The 14,026-nt window shown below is 40.0% G+C and overlaps 1 protein-coding gene across 1 annotated transcript in view; it reads right to left on the bottom strand.

The window, feature by feature from the left end:
* SUMF1 (sulfatase modifying factor 1) overlaps positions 1-14,026 on the bottom strand; it is a 106,795-nt gene that overhangs the window by 69,865 nt on the left and 22,904 nt on the right. The window contains exon 3 of the mRNA XM_044253120.1: positions 13,040-13,114. Coding sequence (XP_044109055.1) covers positions 13,040-13,114 — 75 coding nt within the window. The remainder of the gene's footprint in view (positions 1-13,039; positions 13,115-14,026) is intronic.

The raw sequence follows: 14,026 nt of genomic DNA, 5'->3' as shown, positions 1-14,026 counted from the left end.
TACATGATCACCCTACCAATAGGTGGTCTCCCTGTCTCAGCCTGAACAATTCGGGTGACCCTCATCACTTCCTTGCAGGCACTTTCACATGTGCAGATCACTCTAATAAATAGAGGGTTCCCAATCAAAGGCTAAAATGAAATGTTTCCGAGACGTTCCAACTGCTGGCCGTCTAGGTTCCTAAAAATCACATGGAATAAATCAAATTCCTTTCAGATGTCTGTAGAAAAATTGTAATTCACTCAGTGCCTGGAATTCTCTAGACTCAGTAATTTATTCAACCTTCTCCAAGCTCTACCATCTCAAAGGAATCACCACCTCCCCAGTTGCTCAGGCCAAAACCCAGTAGTCATACTTGAGTCCCCCCTCTCCTTTTCCCCTTATGGGCTCAGATGCACTTCCAAATATCAGACCACTTTTAGCATCTCTACTCCTACCACCCTGCTCCATGGCCCAAACAAGTCTCACCCACTATGACAAAATGTATGAAGAAGCCAGAGCATGCCCTTTAAAATGTTAACTAAGTCCAACAACTTCTTATGCACTTAAGAAGAAACCCAAATTTCTCTGAGCTACAAAGCCCTACGTAATGCACCTGCTGCCTACTTTTCCAACCTAACCATCACCCTCCCCACCCCCACCACAATCCCCCTTGTTCATCCCCCTTCATTACCGGTCATGCTGGCTCCTACTCCTCATCTAGGTTTCAGCTCAACTGTCAGAGAAGCCATCCCAGACCCCACAAATAGAAAATCCAAAAGAACCCAACCACACTACACTGCAGTCACTTTCCATCCTGTTAAGTCTGTTTCATTTTATTCACAATTGTGTTAGACTGTTCACTGTTAGAAGTTCACTTGTTTAGAGTCCTATAGAGTTATAACCTCCGAGAGAGTGAAGACTTACACCCGGGTCCCTTTTGTATCCATAGCACTCAGAACACTGTCTGGTCCACAGCACACACAAGATAAAAATTTTATAATGAATAAATTCATGTGTTCCTGAGGTTTCCATGTTTTCGAAACCCCTCCCCACTTTGAGTGACATTTTATGGATAAATACCAATTGTAGATATAGTCTTTTAGTGGGATATCTTTTTGTAAAGACAGAGAGAGACTCAGCCCCTGGCTTATGAGTTTTACACCATAGGAATGGTGCTAGGATGGTTCTCCAGAGCTAAAAGGTCAGTGCCACCCTCAACATTATCTAGAACTGAGGGAAGACATTTCCCCTCCTGGGCCATGGTTGCCTCATCTATAAGAGGAAGGGTTTTTTGCGAGATGTTTTTGAAATTCCATCGATTCTAAATTCTCACTTTTACGTAAGTTTTTCTTAAAGCTGGGTATCTCCTGGGCATGACTCCCCTACTTAATAGTCAATCTTTGTCTCACTTTACAGGTTTACAATGCAAGCAGCAACATCTGGGAGGTACAGATGTCAGAATCATTATTATCATTATTACTTCATCCAAGTCAGCCCTCAAAAGACCTATGACTTGACAAGAAACTTAAGGACTCCTTAAAGAGAAATTTCAAATCTGAGCGTCTGGAACACCAGCATGCCTCAAATTCATGCTCATTCTAATCAGATGCCTTACTTTGGGGCCAGCTGGGAAAAAAAAAAAACCTGGGCCCTGTTATCCTATTATATTGGGTTCTCACCTTCCAGGGTTATCAAGCTTTGCTTCCTGAGCCTACACCACACACTGGCTCCTAAATCAGACAGCCAACTACTCTTTTCAAAAACAGACACAAAATACACTTGTGTGACTATGTTTTCTTCTTATCTTATCCAATCAGTCAGCACTGGACTGCCCTTCCCAAATAACTCAGTTACAGTGAACCTACCTCAACCCTGATTAACTTAAGTCAGTGTTCTCTTGCCAAGGAAAAGCAACTTACCAACATGAGATGGTTCACACCAGGTCTGAACCCTGCAGCTTTCAAGAACTAAATGCTCCAACAGATGATACCCCAATGGCATTCTTTCTTTTTTGGGGGCAGGGGGCAGATATTTACTGCTTATTAAGTGACAGTTACCATGCTGGGAATAGAATGGTAGGTTGCATTCTCTCCCACCATCACAGAACATACTTGCGAAAGGAAAAGGCATTCAACAAATATCTACACAAGTAATCATGAGTGAAATAAATGACATAAAGAGAAAGCACAAGAAACCACAAGAACAAAAAAATGGAACAACCTAAATCTGGAATGTGGGACAAAAGAGGAGCATTTCGAATGGACTTCCCAGAGTAAACATAGCTAACACCAGACCACACAAAGCAAAAAGCTGAGTGGCTAGAGTGTAAGGATATAGTGGGCCCTTTATCAGATGCTTTTCTCTAGTTGATCCCAAAATGAGTTCTTCCACATCTGCAAGGTTCCTCTTAAATGTCTATTCCACACACAGGACTTCTCCCCTTATCAACCTAACAAAGGCAGCTCTCCAGGCACCTCCCCTAACTCTTCCCCAGCACTCCTTACCACAGCACCTGCCAATGCCCTTTCTAATTCTTTTCTCCATGTTATTTCATGCTACCTCCAGGACACTCCAGGATGGTACAGATCTCATATACTCTTATGATTTTATTTTAAGATTTTATTTATTTATTTGACAGAGAGAGACACAGCAAGAGAGGACACAAGCAGGGGGCATGGGAGTGGGAGAAGCAGGCTTCCCACTGAGCACGGAGCCCCAATGTGGGGCTTGATCCCAGGACCCTGGGATCATGACCTGAGCTGAAGGCAGATGCTTAATGACTGAGCCACCCAGGCGCCCCTACTTTTATAATTTTAATACAAATGATGTATATGTTTTCCTTTTTATCTCTCTAAAACATTTGATATAAAAAATTCATAAATCATGGGTGCCTGGGTGGCTCAGTGGGTTAAAGCCTCTGCTTTCAGCTCAGGTCATGATCTCGGGGTCCTGGGATTGAGCCCCACATTGGACTCTGCTCAGCAGGGAGCCTGCTTCCCCCTCTCGGTCTGCCTGCCTCTCTGCCTATTTGTGATCTCTCTCTCTGTCCAATAAATAAATAAAGTATTTTTTAAAAAAATTCATAAATGAGAGAAAACATTGAATTTTGGTTTACCACATTCCTTAAACTCTGAGCAACTAAAGAGCAGGGGGGAAGGCTATCTTTCATCTCTGTGTTCTCAGGAATAACACAGTATCTAAAAGACAGTAAGTAGAACATTTTTTAGTGTTTGCTAAACAGACCACATTTTACACCAGAAAGCAAATTTTCAAACATTGGGAGGTAGACTCATTTCCATCACTGGAAGAAGTCAAAGAACACACCCCAGGGCTGATGGCTGATAATCAAGGAGGCATGAATCCAAACAACTCAAACAATATGTCACTGTAGATACTCAAAAGAACTGAAAGCAGGGACTCAGACACTTGAATGCCAATGTTCATGGAAGCATTATTCACAAAAGCCAAAACAGCAATTAGATGTTAAATAGCTGGAAATGATACAAATGTCCATTAACAGATGAATGGATAAAGAAAATGTGGTCTATAGAAACAAAGGAATATTATTCAGTCTTAAAAAGAAATGAAATCTGATACACGCCATAACATAAATGAACCTTGAAGACATCTGCAAAGTAATGTATGCCAGACACAAAAGGACACTTCCATGAGGCACCTAGAATAAGGAAATTTATAGAGACATGAAGTACAATCAAGGTTCCCAGGGGATGGAGGGAAGTGAGAATGGGAAGTTATTGCTTCCTGGGTAGAGAGTTTCTGTTTGGGATGGTGAACAAACTCTTGGACTGCATAGTGATGATGACTGTACAACATTCGGAATGGACTCAATACCAATGAACTATACATTTAAAAATGGTTGAAATGTTACATTTTATGCTTTTGTATATTTTACCAACCCCACCAAAAAAAAAAAAGGATATGTCAGTTGATACTGCTCCAGCCAAGGGCTCTGAGATAATCCAAGATTTCTTCCACAATAGCAAATCCTTTCAAAATATTGCAACTTGGCATAGTGCTATATGTGACATTATCAAATCTTACAAATGGGGAACAGTAAAGCAAAGCAAAGCAAATTTAACTCAATTTTCAATTAGAGACAGTGCACTGGAAGAAGCCAGAATAATGACATTTACTAAAAGACTTTTTATGTGCTAAATACTGTATTAGATGGTTCTTCACACATTACTTAATTTGGTCTTTACAACACTCTCGACTAGGTAGGCATTATTACCCTTACAAGAAATTGATTAAAACAAGCAAAATGCTAGTTACAGTGAAGAAAAAAAAAAATAACCACAGGGTTGTGCTGGAGTAAAAGGAATGAACAAACAGAACTACAAAATCATTACTAGCAGTAGTCAAGGCAAAGCTTGTGGTTATACCTACCATGTTACCAGATTGATAGCCTAAAAAAAAAAGTCAATATTCTCCTGAGAATCATAACAGGACCTGAAACTCAATAGTGAAGGGAAAAGAAAATGAACCAGTACCTACCCTATGATGACAAAGATGTTAGAATTATCAAAGATTTTAAAGCAGCTGTTATAACCATCAGCTATGAATATTCTTAAAATGAACAGAAAGAAAGATAGGCATTCTCAGCAGAGAAATGAGAACTATATTTTAAAAAGAAACTTTAGAATTGCAAAATACAATATCTGAAATTAAAAGCTGACTGGATGGGGCACCTGGGTGGCTCAGTGGGTTAAGCCTCTGCCTTCAGCTCAGGTCATGATCTCAGGGTCCTGGGATCGAGTCCCGCATCAGGCTCTCTGCTTGGCAGGGAGCCTTGCTTCCTCCTCTATCTCTCTGCCTGCCTCTCTGCCTACTTGTGATCTCACTCTGTCAAATAAATAAATAAAATCTTAAAAAAAAAGAAAAGCTGACTGGATGAATGAAAATGACAGAAAAAGGAGGAAACTTGAAGACATATCCATAGAAAGTACACAATCTGAAGAACAGAGAGAAAAAACCATTTTAAAACAATGAACAAAGCCTCAGGAACCTGTAAGATAATATCTAACACTCATGCAATGGAGTTCTAAAAAGACAAGAGACATGAATGCTGAAAAAAATATTTGACATAATGGCTGAATACTCCCCAAATGTGATTAAAGACATAAATCCACAGACACAAGCACCTCAACAAATAGGATACTCTTTAATATCCAAGAAAACAATGTCCAAACATTTAAATCATAATCAAACTACAAAGACAAGATTTTTTAAAATCTTGAAAGAAGCCAGAAATTAATAATACCAATATGTATAAGAAAACAGTTATTCAAATGGCTGAAAACATGTGACCAGAAAAAAATGAAAGTACATTTTCTAAGTGATGAAAGAAAGGAGTGCCAACCCGGAGCCCTGTATTCAGTGAAAATAGCGTTTAGGAATGAAGGGGAAGTAAAAACATTCTCGAATGAGGGAAAACTAAGAGAATTCATAGATATAATACTTGTTCTCAAATAAATGCTACAGGAAATTATTTAGGCTGAAAGGAAACGATACCCAACGAAAACAGGGAGCTTCTGGAATAAAGTAACAGAAATGGTCTGGGTAAATATAATATATCTCTTCTTTTCTTTTCTTTTTTTTTTTAAGATTTTATTTATTTATTTGACAGAGAGAGAGATCAAAAGTAGGCAGAGAGGCAGGCAGAGAGAGAGGGGGGTTAGCAGGCTCCCCACTGAGCAGAGAGCCCAACGCAGGACTCCATCCCAGGACCCTGAGATCATGACCTGAGCCAAAGGCAGAGGCTTAACCCACTGAGCTACCCAGGCACCCCAATATATCTCTTCCTTAAATTAAAAATATGTGTGTGTTTGTGTATGCACGTGTGTGTGTGGATATTGCAAGCAAAATGTAACATCATCTCAAGCCTTTTCAATGCATGTGAACACACCACCTATGACAACTACAGCAGGGGGTAAAGGAACGTGTATGGTTACAAGGCACTTACATTTACTTGAAGTGTTAAAATATTAACTCTTGGGGGGTGCCTGGGTGGCTCAGTGGGTTAAAGCCTCTGCCTTCAGCTCAGGTCATGGTCTCAGGGTCTTGGGATCGAGCCCCGCATCAGGCTCTCCGCTCAGCAGGGAGCCTGCTTCCTCCCTCTCTCTCTACCTGCCTCTCCGCCTACTTGTGATCTCTGTCTGTCAAATAAATAAATAAAATCTTTATAAAAAAATATTAACTCTTGTGACAGACTATGAGAACTTAGATATACATATAGTAATCCTTACAGCAACTACTAATAATACTAAAGATAAAGCCCAAAAGCAACAAATTAAAATGAAATATATAAATGGAATACATGGGGTGCCTGGGTGGCTCAGCAGGTTAAGCCTCTCCTTTGGCTCAGGTCATGATCCCAAGGTCCTGGGATCGAGCCCCACATCAGGCTCTCTGCTCAACAGGGAGCTTGCATCCCCCACCCTCTCTCCGCCTGTCTCTCTGCCTACTTGTGATCTCTGTCTGTCAAATAAATAAATAAAATCTTTAAAAAAATAAATGGAATACACATCTATATGTTCAAAAGTGGGTTTAAGAGACATAGAAGAGAGACTGACAAAGGCTGACCAATGTCTAACTGGAGTCCCCAAGAGAGAGATAAGTGAGGACGAGGGAAGGCAGTATTCAAAACAATAATGGTCAAGAATAGTCTGGAGCTGTTTAAAAAAAATGTCAGTTCTCAGATCTATGATGCCCAATGACACTCAAGCCAGGTAAATGAAAGAAATCAACTCCTATAAATATTATAGACCAACTATATAATAACAAAGACAGGATTTAATCTTAAAAGCAGCCAGAGTCAGGGGCACCTGGGTGGCTCAGTTGGTTAGGCATCCAAATCTTGATTTTGGCTCAAGTCTTGATCTCAAGGTCATGGGATTAGCCTGGCTGGGGCCAGGAGCTCCAAACTCCACAGGGACTCTGCTTGAAGTTCTCTCCCTTTCCCTCTGCCCTTTCCCCCAACCCGTGCAATCACACATAGACTCTCTCTCTCTCTCAAATAAATAAAAACATCTTTAAAAAGGAGGGGGCATCCAGAACCAGATTACCTACAAAGGAACAGAAACAGACTGTGTATGAATGGCAACAAGAGAAGACAGAAAGCAGTGAAATCATCCTTTCAGTGTGCAGAGAAAACATACTGCCAACCTTAAGTTTTTACTAGGTGAAAATATCTTTCAATAATAAAACACAATTAAAGATATTTTAAAATAATTAAAAACAAGAACATTTACTACCTAAAGATGTCCTGTAGTCAAAAGATACATTCTGTCTGAGATGCAGAAAGGAAGGCAGAGATAGTAGTAATGATAGCAGCAACCAAATAAGGTTTAGATAGAAATGGATTAATAACTAAGCACTGGAGGAAGAGAACAAATTAGAATGAAATAGTGGGTATCAGAAATACAGAAGTTGGATGGGGATGATTCCAGCAAGGTCCTAGTATTAAGGGACTAAAATTTGGACTTTAAATGTGAGCATTAAAATAGATAGTTAAACTAGTAAATGAAGAGACATACAGTATCTAACTTCTAAGGAGATAAGTCAAGTTAGAATAAGAAAGAAATGGAAAATATGCAAGAAATTGAAGAAAAAAAAGAGAAAAAACATAAAGACAAAGCAAAGAATAAAATGGAAGAAATAAAGCCAAGTATATCGGTAATCATAATGAACTATACATAAACATAAATAAACTATCTCTTGACTGAAAGACAAAAACTGTCAGAATGGACTTTCTAAAAACAGTCATATACTCTTTACAAGAGATATACCTAAAAACATAAAGATATAGAAAGACTGAAAATGAAGAAATGAAAAAGTATGTATTAGACAAAAGAAAGCTTATACACCCACACAGATAATAAAAAAATAGATCTGAAGATAAAACTTATTAGACAAAAGGAGAATCCCTATATGTCAAAATTCAATAGGAAAGACATACTTCCACACTTACACAGTTACACTTCCAAGCTTAACAGCAAAGTTTTTGAAAGATACAAAGCAAAAAGGAACAGAATCACTAAGAGAAACGATAATGGACATTAGAAAATATTAAGATACAAGCAATTACAAATGTATTACAAAACTTGTGGAACTAAAGAGATCATTTAGAAAGAAATCCGTAGATCAAAATGCTTAAAAAAGATGGCCCCAAACATTCAAAACGAAGCATCGAACTTGAGAAGTCCAAAAGAAAAAAAGCAGCAAAGAAGTGACTTTTCTCAAAACCAGCTGGTGAGCGGCAGAGTGGAGATTTAAAACCAGGTCTCCTTCACTCAAAGGCTGTGATCTCTTCCTCATGGCTTTTCTGAATAAACAAGCCCCCAAATCAATTTAAGAAAAAAAGTCTTGGTTAAAAAAGAAAATTCTTCAAGCTGAACTGAGGTTGTCCAAGGAAATGGTGGTTAAGCTACCAGAAAAGTAAAACTTCTAATATCAAAAATGAGGCTGAGCAATTTATCCACCAGGCACATGTTTTGAGTTATTTTAATTTACTTTTCCTACGTACTAGAACTTGCCTTTCTGAAGAGTTTCTGGCTTGGCTTATGTTATTTAACTTAGTAAAGCTTTTCTAAAAATTATTTTTGAGGTATGACCTCAGAATCTTGCTGAGCCCCAAGGCATTTCTCATCACAATCCATGTGCATTTAGGTAACTGAATCACATCCTTACTAGCGGCTCTCTTTCTATCTTGGAGTCTTCACCCAGTGGTGATTATGCAAGAGACCATCAGGCTGCATTATTTCCTGCCTTTTGTCCTGGTCCAGCACCATCCAAATAACGCTGCAGCCAGCATTTACTTGGGCAGGATATGGCTGTCCCAAAACTGTTTTTTACTTAAAAAAAAAAGAAGAAGAAGAAGAAGATGAGTTCGTAATTCTGATTCCTCACGGAAATTGGTTTTCAGTTAAAAAGAACTTCTCAAAATAACCTAGCCTCCTCTTTTATCAAGGACACCTATTCAAAAATTTGTTTCATTAAAGTGTTAGCAAATTCAGAAAGTGTCAAACCACAAACCAAGAGATAATCATTGTTTCTCAGGCTCCCACCAAGAGCAACTGTTTTCTCCCCACCTCATGGCCATCCCTCATGTCAAAGATTTATGAGCTATTTTAATAACATACTTATTAAAATGAAGTATACTTTTAAAATATTAAATGTTTTAAACACTACCTTTATTTCAACAATAGAAGGTTCACTTGAGTAAAATACCAATACTCCAAGACAAAAACAACACAGCAACCAAAACTAGCCTTAATCCTTTCTAGGATTTAATAGCTATATACCTTTTAAGATTAATTAAAATTAATTAGGCATTCAAATAATAATCACAACGAAGAAAATTTCAGCATGCACATAAGCTCTGTTTTAAACCATTAAATTCGGGACGCCTGGGTGGTGCAGTTGGTTGGACGACTGCCTTCGGCTCAGGGCGTGATCCTGGAGTCCCGGGATCGAGTCCCACATCAGGCTCCCAGCTCCATGGGGAGTCTGCTTCGTTCTCTGACCTTCTCCTCATTCACACAGTTTCAGATATTTTTGTCAGCAAACCCTAAAAGCCAGTTCAATGTCTTGCCTCAGATCTTTAAAATTTAAAAAAAAAAAAACAAAAACAAAAAACTACCTAAGATGACAGCCACAGTAGCATCGTTTTTGGATCTCGCCAAATGTATGCATAAAACCAGACAGAATAACTGAAAAACAACATCAAAAACCCAAGAACAATGTGCACAGCCAATGCCATTATCTGAGGTCTTGCCATTGGGTTCAAACTGGAGTCTGATCAGGCCTGTGGATCCAGCTACCAGTTTGCAGGAAATGCAGAGAACAGGGAAAACAGGTGAGCTGCAGCAGGAAAGTCCATAGGTTAATCACCCTGGATTCTTCCAGAGATAAATTGTTAGGGATAGAAAAATCGGGGAGGAGGATGGCACAATGGAAAGGTTAAAAGAGTTTTTGTTTTGTTTTTCTTTTCTAAGATTTTCTTATTTATTTCACAGCAAGATAGAGAGAACCAGAGAGCACAAGCAAGGGGAATGGCAGAGGGAGAGGGAGAGCAGACTCCCTGCTAAGCAAGGAACCCAACATGGGGCTTGATCCCAGGACCCTGGGATCATGATCTAAGCTTTAAGCAGAGGCTTAAATGACTAAGCCACCCAGATGCCCTAAAAGAGTCTTGAAAAAGACACATATTTACCCTTAAATGGACAGGATTAAACTACAGCCTTGGGATGTACACCTGGTGATAATACTATAAAGAAATTCAGGGAAGGATTTACTTTATAAAGCAGGATAATGGCAACTCTAGGAAAAGAAAAGGGCAATAAGGCTGTGGCTCATGGAGGGACTTACTGGGGCAGGCAGAGAAATTCTAATCCCTGACTTAGTTGATGGTTACAAGCATGTTCACCTCAGGATAACTCAGTAAGCTAAACATTTGCTTTGTGTGGTTTTCTGTATGTGTGTTGTTTTTTGTTTTGTTTTGTTTTTTTTAATGGAAAATTTGTACACTGGTATAACCTGTTACCAAAAGATTTATGACATTTAAAATAATTTACATTTACTTAAAAGTTATATGAAACTTTTAAAATAATTATATGAAAATAAACAATATTACAAAATAATTGCATGGAAGTAAACAATGTTACTAAATTCTAGTTAGCTACTGTAGCCTGGGGAAGGTTCCAAGGCCGATTTTGTCTGTTTAACAGGAGACTAACAAGTGCTGTGGAGTGTTATTGACATGCTCCGCCTGGAATGAGACTCTGTCCTGACCTACACAGGTCTTGAAAGAGATCTGAAAAGGGAGTAATGTTTTCACTCCGTGATTCAGGATTATTATAGGTTTTGCCACATACTCCCTGAACTCATCTCCTGTTTCACTTCAAGTCTTCTCCTGGACCATTCCTGTCTTGTGCTTCTGGAAACACTGGGTTAATAAAAGGTCTGGTAGGGGTACCTGGGTGGTTCAGTCGGTTAAGTGGTTAAGCACCTGCCTTGGGCTCAGGCTGTGATCCCAGGGTCTGGGGACTCCCTGAGATGGAGCTCCTGTTGGTCTCCCTGCTCAGTGGGGAGCCTGTTTCTCCCTCTCCCTCTGCCCCTGCCCCTGCTCATGCTCTCTCTCTCTCTCTCTCAAATAAGTAAATAAAATATTAAAAAAAAAAATGTGTGATGCATGCGGGTATGTCAGACCTAAGAAGGGATTGAAAAACAAAAACTTAGCACTCTCAAATCATCAACAGATGCATTTTATTCATTCCAGCCCTTTCTAAACACGCTTAAAAGGTTTGCTTTTCCATTATGAGCATTTAAGCAAGAGATGAGCACTAGGCTCCTGTGAGAACTACTTGGTATCGTCCTGGTTACAAGCGCACACACTTCGCTGGGTACTTACAGGGCACCCTCAGAGCCTAGCAATAATCTGCCTTTGCCTTTATGCCTAATGTGCTTGGAGGTTCTCGAGTGCCAAGAGGCCCTGTATCCGAAAGAGCAAATTACAAAAATGAGTACAAAGGCCCTCCGTCATCTGAACTCTGTATCTTAAAACAAGGCACCACATCCTGAGCTGCTGGCTCATCAACACTAGGCCAATGTGACCTCAAAGCCCCTAAAAAAAAAAAAAAAGGTGTATTGGATTACAAAATAGAAAAAAAACTTGTAATGAGCAAAAAACCCCTCAAATAGCCCAGTCGTGTTTTAAAAACATTTATGTAAAATACATATAAAAAAATGGCCTGATTCTCCTGTAAATGAATCGAGAGCAAGTCTGGTTGTATCTCCTCTCTCCCTGACCACCTTTGCTACAATCATTTGAAGAGAAAGAAAAACAGGAGCCGGACGGTTTCATTTTTCTGGCACTGCTGCTCACAAGACAGAAGAACAAGAACAGTGAGGCCAACACATAAAGACCAAGCTCAGGCAACTGAAAGGGAACTTGTGTAACAAAGGAAGATTAGGGTTGAATTCCTGTCTTCAATCTCTGTATCTTAATCAGTCTCCCTTGAAAGGAAGGCTGACCCCATTTCCTCTCTTCTCTTACCACCTCCAGCCTCTTCTGCATTTCCTTCCCTCTTTGTTGTTTTGAACCCTCAAACTCCTAGCTTACCCACAATTTTTTGTTTTTCCACCTCTTTTTTTTTTTAAGATTTTATTTATTTATTTGACAGACAGAGATCACAAGTAGGCAGAGAGGCAGGCAGAGAGAGAGGAGGGAGAAGGCTTCCCGCTGAACAGAGAGCCCGATGTGGGTCTCGATCCCAGGACCCTGGGATCATGACCTGAGCTGAAAGCAGAGGCTTTAACCCACTGAGCCACCCATGCACCCTATTTTCCACCTCTTTATGAGACTTGTATGTAAACAAATTCTTGAACATATGGAAATCCAAAGTTCCGCTCACCACAAAAGTGCTTATGGAGGCTCAGTCCACTGTTTCCATGACTCCTGAGAAAAACACACCTAATTCACATTCCCTAGATCCTCTTTGTTAAAGCAGGTATACCCTGGGTAGTCAGGCCAGTTCCCAGGCTCACCTTCCTATGAATATCCAGAGCAAAGGTCCCTTTCATGAATGCTTCTCCAACTGTAGGAAATCATGAATAAGTTTAAATAGGAAACTCTCCACACTCACGCCTGATGAGATCAAGACTTACAGAAGTTAAAGAAAATTCACATTTAACCCTCCATTCTAAAATGACTACAAGTGAAGAAACCCAGAAATGTCCAGAGCTCAGCTAAGCCCTCCGCAGCAACAAAATGTGTGACTCAGGTACAGAAGACAGAAACTCAAGTCAGACCTCACTTCAGCTGACACTTTCAGCTACCATCCTGGACTTGTGTCATTTTCCTCAAGGCATGGGGCCCTGACCCACAGACCTGCTCTTGTGGGCCCATCTGGAGCAGGACTGGTGAGGGGCTGGGGGGTTGAGGAGTTGTGTGTGGCCCTTATGGCTTCGAGCTTTAACCCAGCCCCTTTCCAACAAACAGCAGAGAAATATGAGAGCCTGGTTGGACATTACTTACTGCCTGCTGGATATCAGTCTTCACTTGCTCACTCAACATGCCTTCAAAGACAAAGGAGTCACCAAACTTCTCAGCCTGAAAGGAAAGAAGGAAATAAAAATCCAGAATGGTTGTAGCAACGTGTTTCACATGGAGAGTTTTCTCTGTGCGTAAAAGTGATTCTTCTAGTCCAAATGAACTTTAGTTATTCTTATGACTTCCCAGAGGATTCAGAAATGACTTAAAAGCATCTGGCTTCCTATTAAAACAGGTTAATATCAATCACTTACAGAGATCACGGTCTTTTCAGGCTCATTTAGCTGATAAGAAAGCAGACTGGAAGAGATTAGCTTTTGAGAATGTGATTGCTCCTGTTGATGGAAACACATCTCCACAAGTATTTCAAGTGACTTGGAAAATATCAGTATTCTTTACAGGTCAGTTTACATAACCAACCTTTGTCCTTTGCTCTGCTCCTGCAATCTAGCTAAAAGAATTGAATGACATTGTTGGCTGATATTCTGATAGACTCTGGCTCCCCTAAGGGATCAACTGTGTTTATAAATCTCAAGTGGCTAATTGAAGCATCAAATGGAAATCTGTATTTTTATTATTTTTATTTAACATTACTACCTCGAGTCCTCATCTATCTCATTTTATCTGTTGCATCGACCTCATACTGCAAAGGCCCACATTAACCCCTTCATCTCCATGATTCTACTCTTCTAGTTTCCCTCCTCTTTCTGACCTCTTACTCATCTCCTGAAATACAGGGCTCTTCTTCTAGCCCCTAGAATGCTGTTGCTCCCTAGTGCTCTGCCCTGCTTCTTCTTTCTCTTCACCAGTGGCTCTCGGGCTTTGTGCAGAGGAAATCTCCTGGCCAGCTTACCAAACTACACGTTACTGCTCCGCAACCCCAGAATTTCTAATTCTGGAGGTCCAGGGTGAGGCCAAAGAACCTGCACATGTCAACAGCTCAGCTGGTGACTGGTGGTCCAAGAGATCACA

Source organism: Neovison vison, chromosome 6 (assembly GCF_020171115.1).
Source record: "Neovison vison isolate M4711 chromosome 6, ASM_NN_V1, whole genome shotgun sequence".
Taxonomy (NCBI): Eukaryota; Metazoa; Chordata; class Mammalia; order Carnivora; family Mustelidae; genus Neogale; species Neogale vison.
The sequence above is the reverse complement of the archived record's forward strand: the minus strand, read 5'-3'. Positions and strand labels throughout refer to the sequence as shown.